Source organism: Siniperca chuatsi, linkage group LG9, assembly GCF_020085105.1.
Source record: "Siniperca chuatsi isolate FFG_IHB_CAS linkage group LG9, ASM2008510v1, whole genome shotgun sequence".
NCBI lineage: Eukaryota > Metazoa > Chordata > Actinopteri > Centrarchiformes > Sinipercidae > Siniperca > Siniperca chuatsi.
In genome coordinates, this window is record NC_058050.1 from 22,584,104 (window position 1) to 22,596,547 (window position 12,444).

Below are 12,444 nucleotides of genomic sequence, written 5' to 3' on the forward strand. Positions count from 1 at the left end.
TTTTTTTCATGTTCACTTTACTTTTAATGTTTAAAAGTAAACATCATTTATTTTTGACAGCTTATTTACTGTTGTATACATGGCCGGAATAACCCGCTAGAGGACCACAGGGCAAAAATTAGCTATGGGCCCCTATTAATTCCCAGGTTTAACAGAAATTTATTTTGGAATATGTATAGTTTAAATTTTAACATATGGTAGAGCTGGTAATAATGCAGTACCTGCCTGTAGGGTACTGCATTATGCTTTAGTGGAGCATATTGCCAAACAATTTGCTATAAGTTATATTACCACAAACCAACAGGGCATTCAGGGCACTTGAGGGTCTACCAACAGTACAGCTAACTAACACACAGGCTACAGCTACAGTTGCCATGTAGATTATTTATTGTAAAAAAAAAAAAAAAGTTGAAAATATATGTATACATGTTCCTAACTTGTATTTTTTAAGGTAGGGTATTTACAGTAAATACAGCCTCATTGTTTGAGAACAACAAAAAAGTATAGCCTAATGATAGAACTGAACTTGCAGTGATGGTATAAAATAGGTACTATAAATATTTCATTCATAAGTTATTCATAATTATAAAGTAGCTCACTCCTTTACGTTTTTGTTAAACAACAATGTTGTTGTTTTGTGTGTACCTGAAGGTGCACGTACAATGAACCAAACGGTAGATGTCTCCCTACTCCGTGCAGTTGTGTGTCTTCATGGGTAACATGCTCTCTACAGATGACCGAGTCGCCATTTTGAAAAGCAAATCGTTCACAGCACACCCGCCCTGAGTACTGGAACTATGCCGCGGGGCCGGCCTCGCAAACTGAGAGTTAAAAGCAACGACGAAACAGGTAACAAGTACCAAAATGCAACGAATAAAAAATACAGATTATGGGCTATCCAACTAACCGGGTATTATTTGGATAAACATCTCTGTATCTTTTATAATAACACTTCAATGTAGTGTATATAGTCCCCGGATATAGTATTGCGGGTGGGCTTTGCTTTGTGCGGCGAAGGAGTGATTGAGGCGGAATGATATTAATAACATCTCGGTGCCTCTTCTTATTGGCTTCCAGTCTAAATTGGTATCCGTGAGGGGAAGAACCGCGGTATCGTGTAGTGTTAGTCAATGTATGTTTTTTACACTTAATCTTTGTTTATTAGTAATTCGACGTTAGCTTGTTGTTGCTAACTAGCCCGCTTTGCTACCGTTAGCTTCGGGGCTAACCCGCAAAAATGTTGGCCATTGTTATTTTGATCTTGTGAAGCACTGTAACGTTACCGTTAGCGAATCTGTCCAGCTGCTAATGGATCAGTTGCGTGTGGTCAAAAGTCACATTCACAAATTGACATGACCTAACGAAGTGTTGAAATGTGTTGACTGAACGCATTCAGTTCGCTAACATATTGGCGTCATAACGTGAATATAATATTTAGCTTAGGTACTGTGATACGTTAGTTGGATAACTTAAATGGTACGTTAACACATGGTTCCGCTGATGGATGTAACGTTAAGATAGTTGACAACAGTCACATTAGCGGTACATAGACATTTCACATTGGGTTTATTCTCCTAATCACACGCTGTCATAGCAGTGACTGACAGCCAAGATGGGCGTGTGGAACCAAACTTGAATACCAATATCCCAAACACTCTCTTTCCTTCATATAAGACTGCAAATGCATTTGTGTGTAAGTGAGTTAAGAGAGTAAAACCAATTGCTAAAATAATTCCTCATTGTTTTAATTGGCCTTCTAGGGAAGCCAATAAGGTGATGTAAAACTTGCAGACCTCCATCATGTACACAGTCCTCAGTTGTTGAACATAGACTAATGTATTAGTGAAACAGAATAAAAGACTGCTATTTTAGTTGGTATGATAGCCTATAGATAATTTCCATCCGAACAGGAAAAAACATCACCATATCACTATATTTTTAAGAGTAATTTTAACAGTCAAATGTAAAGGAAAAATACCAGCGGCTCAATTCAGAACTATTGTTGACATCGTTAGCCTTGATCATTTGTCAGCCTTCAATAACAGGTCGAGTCCTTCTATTTAGTATTGTACTGTACATATATGTATTTTATTAATACATTATATGGACCCCGGGAAGATGTGGATCCCAATCAGCAAAACAATACAATTCAAAGTGATGAAATAAAAAAAACCTATGTCAGAATAGACATTCCTGTGCATTCTTTGGGATTATTACTTGTAATTTGTAGTGAAACTAACCTATTCTACTTAATTCTGAACCTACACCCCTACACATACACACTTAGAAAACACTGAATTCAATACCACATCAACATCTACCACTAATTTGAAATTCCAGAGACAGGACCATCATATGATGGGGTGTATATAAAGATACTGTTTGGATGCAAACCTTTGGTTTTAAACAGTTTTTTACATATAAAGCCACTGAACACAGCACCTGTGTAATTGAAGAGGCCAAAGTGTGCTGTATCATATCTACTTCAGCGATTCTTGTAAGGATAAAGCCTCTTGAACCAAATTAAGATACTGAAGTGTTCTCTCTTGTACTTCTCGTCAGATGCGGATGAAACTAAGGGGGAAATTTTCAGTGATGGAGACAAGAAGTGCACAATATGCTCCCAGATCTTTACCACTGAGAGCCAGCTGCAGAAGCACCTCCGTGAACATGAGATCAATGATAAGGTGAGTACAAAATGAAGTGTCGGCAATCATAGCCATAACAAGACAGTGAACACAGAACAGTTTTAAGCTTTATTTATCCAGACAAAGGCTGAAGAGTTTGCTTGCTTTCTATACTCTATTCTCTACTTTGTGGGAATAGAGGAAATTCTCCACCTGACATCTTCACATGAGTTCAGTGCAGGTGAAGAGCATAGCTAACCTGCTGTAGCGGATGACGGTGTCCCAGCTACAGGTTGGATTTGGGCCAAGCTAGTGGCTTAGCGTCAAAGCTGGAAGTGTCCTGGATTTTTCAGCTCAAATGATTTTTCACAATGTGGAAGTTTAAAGCTGCCGTAGATGCCATTGCTTGTTTGGCAGACTAAGCACAGGTCTCAACTTAGTCTGCCAGTCACAATATTTGGTGCGAGCTGCTTCCAAAGCTTCTGTAATTTGCTGTTACCAGCAGCATGGGGGACATTCTCCCGTATTTTCTGCATACAGAACACATCTAGGGTTATTTACTTATCTGTATGTAAAATTAAATTAAAGCCACAACATTTTGTATCATCACAGTTGAGTCTGACTCGAATGAATGTCCGGATGAATGAAAAAACAACATGGAAGATTTTTGGTAGTTCTTAATGTTTAAACTGATAAGATTAAGTTCAGTATCTGCTTCAGTTATAATACACTGGAGTGGATTTGCGGTGAGCCATTCCTGGGGAAAATGCATACAGTTACTGCTGTTGAATTGCGTTGCTGGTCTTTTTTTGTGTTGTGGTGGTGCAGAGCATTTATAGCAGAAATTGTGCAAAGAAGGACCAAAGTTGCGTAATCCAACCCCCCACTCCCCTGGCTGGGGCCCAATAACAGTCATAAATAGCACAGTAAATATTACACCCCCTTCTCGTAGATGTTGAATGTCCTCTGCTGCAGTGTTCACTGGCCAATAATAGTACATCGGTTTCAGTGGCTATTTGTTTGAATTTCCATTCCCTCCTCCCATATTTTGTGGTCCTACATAGGAACGTCCTAAAATACATAACTCAAAAACGTTCATCTTCACAGTTAACATCCACTGAGTCACCAGATGAGTCAGAGGGTTCTGCTAACTGTTTTCATTTTCACAGCCAGTCCATGCTTTGTAATGTCTGAAAATTTCATATGTTAAGATATTGTGTGAAGGATGTTCCTGCCCATCTAGGAGGTACAGTATGATGATGTGTTTGCACTTTTTGGTGGCTACTATTGGAGGGAGTATACCAGGATTCATTTGTGTGGAAATTTGTTCTTCCAAGGAGCAGATGTTTTTTGTTGTGAAAATTATATTTTCAATTAATAATGCATGTTTTTAAATGTGCACATACAGAATAAATGTGTATTAATTCACGGTGAGTAATGATGGGGTTTTTTTCCCAGTTATTAATTCATGTTTGAATATTTGTCTAGTTACTCTTTAGTGTCTAAGTTCGCCCTCTTCTCTCCATTTACCAGCTGCTTATAGCTTCAGCAACACTTGCATCTTTGGCCTCTCCCCTTTTTAAGATCCATCTACACTTGCTTTCTGTGTCTCTCTCTTACTCCCTCGCTCACTCTCACACATTACAGCCTTACATTACACACATACACAGACAAGTTAAGAAGCTAGGTTCATCACTTCATGCCAATAACAAGAATATTAGAGAAAGGAAAACTTCTGTCATTTCTTTGATTTGGTCTCTCTTAACCTACCTCAATTTATTTGCAGCTGCACCTGTAGGTGTGGGCCATTTCAATTTCAAGCCCACTATCTTCACTTACTTAGGCGTTCTTTCCAGGCTGAAGAGCAGCAGCCTCGGGGTCTGCCACTCTGTGTAAGACTCACCGGCGTCAGTGTTGCTCTCAGCCTTCACCGCATTCAGAAAGTTCTCTGAAATTAAGTCAGTCTGCTCCTCTATTAGATATGGAATTAATATTGGGGCCATTTCTGCTTCATGGGAAATATTGTTGATGTTGTCTGGTAATATCCTGTACTTGTATATCACAGTGTTTTTTTTGTTTCTCCTTCTCGCTCAAGCTGAGACACCTAAAAACAAAGATTACCCGCACATAAAACAGTCTTTATGATTAGATGATAAAGTGAGATATAATGTTTTAACACACCTGTTACTTTGCAGATGTCCAACCATGATTCTAGGGGACGCTTGTTATTAAGCAGGACAGGGGGAGAGTATGGGGAGAAAGCTTTCCAGGTTCACTGCAAGTGTAGTTTCTTAAGCCAGTTAAGGTAGCACATTGATTGAGGTACTGTAGGGACTCCTGCCTCCAGCTGTCTCCACTGAGAGTGAGAATTAACAGCGACGAGGACTGGATTGCAGAGGGAGACGTCTGAGATCTTTTACGCTCACGTTAATCACTACTTTCTTTAACTTGTCCTCTCTCCCTTGCAGCCACATCGATGTGACCAGTGCCCACAGACGTTTAATGTGGAGTTCAACCTCACACTCCACAAGTCCACACACACGACCTCTGACTTCACCTGCCCTGTTTGCAATAAAAAGTTCTCGCGCATCGCCAGCCTCAAATCGCACATCATGCTGCATGAGAAGGAGGAGGTTAGTCAACTGACCAATCAAGCATAAAACCATCATTCATTTGCATTTACTACCCGTTAGGAAGAACTTTATCTCTCTGTTTTGTCTCTTCTGCTACCTTTGCTACCCACCCTGCAGAATTTAATCTGCGTAGAGTGTGGAGATGAGTTCATTCTTCAGAGCCAGCTCTCTCTGCACTTGGAGGAGCACCGTAAGGAGCTGTCGGGCATCAAGGTCTACATCTGCAAGACCTGCGACAAGGAGTTCAAGACGTCTGCACACCTCAAGGAGCACATGAAGAGTCACGTCAAGATGAGGTCAGGCAGGGCTGCAGATGGTTATTTATGTCATTTGACCGATTCAGGCGGAAAACTGCTTGAAGTTAAAAGGGAAACATAAATCCAACAGCTATTAAAAGGAACTATGAGGATCTTGTTCTATTTAAAGTCTAAAGTCTACCATAATGATATTTAGTGATTGTAGCTGCCCACAGTCAGTGTTTTACATGACATATCATTTTATTTTCCAATTTTTCTGCCAAATGAATTACAAGTATGTCGTGTATGTGAGTCATGGAGACTGGGGGGCATCTGAAACAGCAGTTAGACAATCAAGATACACTAACACTTTCCTGTAGGGCAGAGTGAATGCAGGAGTCAGTGCAGATTTTACAGAATGATGCCAAAGATTTTAGTAAAAGCTTTCATAACACATAAATCATTTTTCTGGTCATTTTAGTGGTGAAAAGTATTCGCGGATGATTCAGGAATGAACCTCCATCAAAATGTAATAATATCTGATATTTTTAAAAAGCTTTAATTGACTGCATGAGGGCATGCACAGTCTTCCATGACAGGAACAGAAAGTTGGAGTTTTGTACATTCTCATTCATTCTCGTGAATTGGATGCACATAGCAGTCAGTTTTTCATTAGCACAAGTAAATGCCCAAATAAGCCTACACAAGGGCAGTGGTCCCCAGTGCTGTGTGCAAACCCTCTGTAGGCTATTACTAGTGGAAGCTAAACATTAGACCCACGGTCAAAAAAGAGCCTTTCAACAGTAACGACAAAAGCTTAAACTGCATGTGTGGAAATTAAAGATGTGGTTTGATCTAAAACCAAAAAATATGTCAGTATTAGGGGCCAAGCGAGGGGAACAGACAATACCTTAACACAACTGACATGATCAAGTCCCATAGATCTATAGTGTACAAATAAAGCATGTAACTACAGTATATATTGTGGCACAAAATTCTGCAATCCAAAAACACTACTCTGTTGTGAAACTGAAAATGGATTGTATTATAAAGTAAATCTAGTTGAAGCTCCGGCAAATGTTCAAAATCCACGCGAAAGAGTATAAAAAACTAAGAGGTGTATTTTGAAAGCACCGTTTTATGTCTGAGAAGAAATAAGTAAGACTTTTACTTTCATAATTTATTTTCATACTAATCTTGTTAAAAATATCATACCAAACTGTGAGGTGACTGTACAGTGACTCACTAATGTCTAGTATGCTAACAGTCGAGACTTATCTAGCAGAATCTCCTAAAAAACACCACTACAACACTACTTTTTAATGTTTCTTTTTATTTTCCATTAAGTGACAACAAGCCTTGGATGCATAGTGCAAAATGTTTGAATTTCTATCTGTCTCCCAGTTATATACTTTGTGTTGTAGCAGTGTCAGTTGCACCTTTTTGCTATTTCATGGGGGAAAAACATTTTTCACCAAAACATGAAAAGGATTTGTGTAATGTGAAATTTTTTGCGTTTACTGCTTCCACAGGCCCCTCACCTCCACTTCCAGAAACTACAAGAAAAGCATTGACCGCAGTGGGTTCACAAACAGCTGCCATCACTGTGGAAAGGCTTTCAAAAAGCCCAGCCAGCTTGTTAGACACATACGAATACACACAGGTGAGTGAAAGGCACAAAAAAGGGATGACATGGTAGGTTAGATTTAATGATTCATGCTCAGAGGAATTACTATAAAAAACTCTGTGTGGACAGTGTTGTTCCACAGGTTCCACAAAACCTGAAGTGGATGTTTTCTAAGGTGTGGGTGGGCATTGACACCATGTTGTATTTGGTGGGGGCTCGATAGCCTGCTGTTCCAACGCCGTAGGTCGTGGGCGCAGCAGGAGACTCTGCGTGTGTGTGGGCGGTGGTGGCAGTTTTGTTTCTTGATTTGAGTTTTTCAGCGGCCCCTACATTTAATTCTAGGCAGCATTATATAACTGAAGTCTCACGTTTGCCTTTCTAAACTGGACTTAGTCTGATGAAGTTTTCCTCAATTAACTGACTCCATGACATAACACCACCGACTGCTGAGAAGTTTGCTGTGTTTAACCTCCATTTCTGAGGGACTGTACACCTCAGCTCAGTTCATCACTCAGCTGTCATGCAGAGGTGCTGTGTGGGTAGAATTTCGATATGCTCTTTAAATTTTAATATTCTTGTGTGGATGTGCGCCTGTTCAGCCTTCTGGGTTCAGGTAATGTAGCCAACAGCCTCCACCCACATGTTGTTTACACATCATCCACATGTTAATTTGTTTGGCAGAATGACTAATAACGGACGGAGTTGATTCCTCTGTGCTTCGCATCTCAAACAGGTCTTAAGAGTCGCTTTGAGACTGCATACACGGAGAAATACACGCACACTCTCTCACTCTCTGTGACGCACAGAAGAGAGGGTAAGGGTACAAGATTGTATTTGAGTCATCTTTATTTAGGCTTGAAATAACACCAGAGGTGCCCTTATGTTGGTGCCCTGGTGACAAATTGCGTAGTCGCACTGTTACAAAATGAGGTATTTTCATACGTCAATGATATTGCAGGTTGAATTACTATAAAAACAGACTTAGTGGATTTGTTGAGTATTTTAAGTCCTAAAGATGGACACAAACCAGGGTGTCATGTATTTCTTTTTTTGCCCAAATGTATTAAATTGCTGAAAAATACAACCAAACACGATTATACAAATGTGGTACGTGTAACATATAAGATTTACAGTATCTTGATAAATTGTTTCTTTGTCGAATTGCGTTGAAATAATAAAGAAACAATAAAATGAAGTAAATGCTTCTACTTGAAAAATCACAATAAGTTACTGGTTGAGGGTCTAAGGACAGAGGGTGTCATATGCTGTACGGATTGTGAAGCCCCTTGACACAAATTTGTGATATTGGGCTGTATAAATAACATTGACTTGACTTGGTCCAAATATCCAATGCCTCAAAAGCTGCTCAAAGTCATGTGATTTTAACAATAGAAAGTAGTAATCGAGGAAATCTTAAAGAAGCCCCCAGTATTTACCCCTAGCCTTCACTATTTACCTTTTTATTTTGAAGTTATTAATTTAGATTCTAGAAATTGCAGTTAAGTCAAGTTGTCATCAGCATTACCAGCATCCTAATGGTGACTGTTTGACCTGTGTTTGACCTGACCTTTCCCTTCCCTTCAGGTGAGAGGCCCTATAAGTGCACACACTGCGGCAAGGCTTTCAACCAGAAGGTGGTGCTGCAGACTCACATGGTGAGACACACTGGAGAGAAACCTCACCTCTGCATGTTCTGCCCCGCTTCCTTCTCTCAGAAGGGGAACTTGCACTCCCACGTTCAGAGAGTTCATTCTGAGGTAAGAGCACAGTACTACAGGTCTGAAAGTGAAAAACTCAAACACACACAATTTGCTACCTCAGATACTGTGTAGGAAATACCACTTGTGTGTGTAGGAAATAAGTTTGACACATCTATCAGTACTTAAATCCTCCCTAAATCCTCTTGGAATTAAGCAACATTTAGAAATACATTTTACTGATTTGTTTTCAGTACAGTAGCAACAGAGATGATGTTCTGTGTCAGTTCTTTTAATTCTTTTAGCCTTTATCATCTGCCAAAGAACTTGTTTTTCTTAAACAAGTGAAACATCTCAAATTAATGAGAATTATTATTGTTATGAATGCAGTTTCATGTGTTTTGGGAATTTCCAAAAATACCCATGCAAATCTTCAAACAGGGTGGAACAACTGAGATTATATCACTCATATAATACCTGACTGATTCAAGAAATAAATGAAAAATAACAGTGAAGACATTTTAAAGGGGAACTCAAATGTCTTCATGCATCAGAAACTGTTTACTGGTCTTGTGGAGTACTACTGCATATGCGAAGAAAAAAAGTTGTAAAAACCTTTTGTGACTCCAGAGGGAGCTGTGTGAAGTCACTTGAGTCAGCATCGGTTGGGGCAGAAGACTACAAGGTTGAGTTGAGTGGAGTTAGAAAGAGATTTTGTCAAGGATGCGTATAACAAAAAAGACGATATCTCTGGTTCTGCAGCATTTATTTTCATTTTTTTCAACTGTTCATCGTGAGTCCGGCAATGTTGGAGTGCAATGCTGAATCGGTGGAGTTCTCTTTTAATGCCTGATTGTCCATCCTCCTTCCCCACTTAGTTTAGGAAAAGTCTAATTTTCAGTCTTGACAGTACAGTCAATGGCTAATGAAGATCAGATACTATATATACAAAATTGTTGCAGTGTGGGCTTCTGCAACTGTAATACTTATAATTCACTGATGTGAAAATACAAACTTTTGTAGAAAATGATTTTAAAGTGTTTTAGTTGTGTATAGAATGGCTGAGCTCAAAGAGTGAATGAGACAGCCTTCAGTAAAAGCGGCTAGTGCTTTTAAATTGAAATGATTGCTGATAGTTGTTTGGTTGTAAAGATACTTCATCAACCAACAGGAAAAGTAAATTAATTTGAAATGCTATTACAGCTGTTCATCACGCAGAGGAAACATCAGATACTTTAACTGGACTTTTCATGCTGTTTTCCAGGTTTTTGTTAATTCAGTATCATTTCTTTTATTCCGGTTGTTGTCCAAGATATGTTGGTTTCTTTTTGTACATCTACTTCACTCATACACTAAATTGCCAGGCCTCCTGCTCACAGCTTGTTACATTCAATGCAGCAGGACACTGTGCCATATTGTTTGTCTGTTGGAAAGGGAATGAGGTGAAATTGCAGCTCTTTGTTCCTCAGTGGGTTCTTCTCCTTTGTATGCACTTCACAGCAACCAATTTTAAAGAGCCCTCCTGATTTATCCATCCTAATTTAGCCTGGACTTTGGTCTCTAACGGTGCTCTGTCACCGAGGTCACTTCCTCTTAGTGCCAAACTGTGGTTGACCCGTCGAAAGAGTTGTACACATCAAAGTCCTCCCTAGGTGTCCAAATGTCCAAGTTGACAGATCATGAATTCTGCTGTGTGTAGGTGTCCTTTTGTAGGGTTTGCTAACAAAGCCCACTAATGGGTGGAGTGATAGTGGTGGCGAGTAGCTCCTAGTTGACGATTGCTTCCAATAACGTAGCTACAGTCTGGACTGTGTCAGCTTTCTGGCAGCCTGAGTGTAAAGCAACACAATGATGTCTATCACAGGAGGTGCCGTGGGTCCCCCATCAGTGGGTATGCCACAATGCTCAGTGCTGGTGCATTTTAGCAAAAAGGTAATAAAGCCTCAAGTATAAAAGATGCTTTGTGCTTGCACACCAAGCTCCAGTCTAATTTGGTTTGCTACTGCCAGCTGAGAGGTGAATTTACCTGGGTTTTTACCACAGCTACAGCTTCTGAAGATTTGAGAAGTAAATCTAAAATTGCTTGTCATGGTGGTCCACAGGTCGGTTTTCTTATAAAATATACAGTATAATATAAAATTAATTGGTTTATGACTAAATACCTGCAAAGCAAATGACAATCCTAACAGCCTCAGCTGTACTTTGTATTTAGTGCAAATGAGCAAATTTTAGTGTGCTGGCACGCCAAACTAAGATGCTGAACATGGTAAACGTTATACCTGCTAAACATCAGCATGTTAGCATTGTGCATTAGCATTTAGCCCAAAGCATCACTGTGACTATGTACAGCTGAAGAGAGCCGCTAGCATGGCTGTACACTCTCAGTTTTGTTAGTGAAGATCGGTGACTTCCCATAACACCCCATCATTCTTCAATGGGAAGTACTGTATCCCAGTCAGGCAACTACATGAACCTGTCCCAGGTGATTTCAAATAATGTAATCCACACATATAGTGATTGTATCTTTCCAGCATACATTGAGGCTAGGCCTGTGACAATAATTACGTTATCAACTCATTGTACGATATATGGACATGACCTCGATCAGTTTTGCTGACCTTGATGTTGCCTGTTGTGTTTACATGCGTGTTTGTTTACATAAGAATGTCACCGACCTTTTAGCCAGCATGATGCCAGAATAAACAGCAGGGTTTTCTCTACCATTATGAGACTTGGAGCGCAGCGCTTAAGTGATTTTTCACAGCGCCTAAGCCGAATGAAGAGAAAAAACTATGCTAAGATACGTTCTCTCTCACTCTTTCTCTCCGAATCTCTGGATTAGAGTGTTCCTATAGCTTGTAAATATGTAAATACATCGTTTGAATATTTTTACTTCCAAATATACATTGTCCCTGTAGGGAGTTTGTGATTATTTGGCTGAAGATTTCTCCATCTCTCCCTTGCTGCAACTGACACAACCCCTATGCTATATGCAAATAAATGCGATGGAATGCCATGCAAATGCCCTTAAAATGACAATATCGTTTATCACCAACAAAAGTATTGTGACAGGCCTAATTGAGGCTACACATAAGGATCTTAGGATTACATTATTCAGGTAAATAAATTCCACATTAACAGAGGTGACTCTTTTTCATCCTTTTTGTGAGAGAAACCAGCTGTAAGATATCCAGTCTTACAGGTAATTTGAGCTGCTTGTGAGTCCTTTTGACTTATTATTACAAGCCCTGTTTTTTGTTTGTAAATGGGCAGTGTGAAAAAGGGAACCACATACAGTACATCACAAATCGTCACAGGTACTAAATAGAAAGCAGTAAATAGAAATCAAAATATAGTCCACATACTGTACATTATATTGCTCAAAGATGCACATACAAGTACCATGTATTAGGCAATGTGGACCTAAACAGAGACATATAGGCTATATCGATTCTACCTTAGAGGAATACATAAGTCATTTTCAGTTGGCAATGTCTTGTCAAGCTTAAACCTTTAATTGTAGACCATAAAGTGTCTCCCATGAGTTATGATACCTGATTTTGCAATTGCTTTATAATTATCTGTACATATGTAATGGACAAAGAAAACTTTCAAGATACTGAC

At 39.4% G+C, this 12,444-nt stretch overlaps 1 protein-coding gene across 3 annotated transcripts in view; it reads left to right on the top strand.

Annotated features, from left to right (window-relative positions):
• The first annotated feature begins 687 nt into the window (after positions 1-687).
• The window catches only part of LOC122881687 (zinc finger protein 236-like), a 64,592-nt gene continuing 52,835 nt past the window's right edge, over positions 688-12,444 (top strand). For 2 of the 3 annotated variants that reach the window (XM_044208201.1, XM_044208202.1), the window contains exons 1-6: positions 697-849; positions 2,563-2,687; positions 5,096-5,260; positions 5,378-5,556; positions 7,029-7,159; positions 8,708-8,880. In XM_044208201.1, coding sequence (XP_044064136.1) covers positions 798-849; positions 2,563-2,687; positions 5,096-5,260; positions 5,378-5,556; positions 7,029-7,159; positions 8,708-8,880 — 825 coding nt within the window. In that variant the 5' untranslated portion in view covers positions 697-797. Of the gene's footprint in view, positions 850-2,562; positions 2,688-5,095; positions 5,261-5,377; positions 5,557-7,028; positions 7,160-8,707; positions 8,881-12,444 lie in introns of all 3 variants that reach the window. The other variant, XM_044208203.1, reaches the window with a different exon arrangement.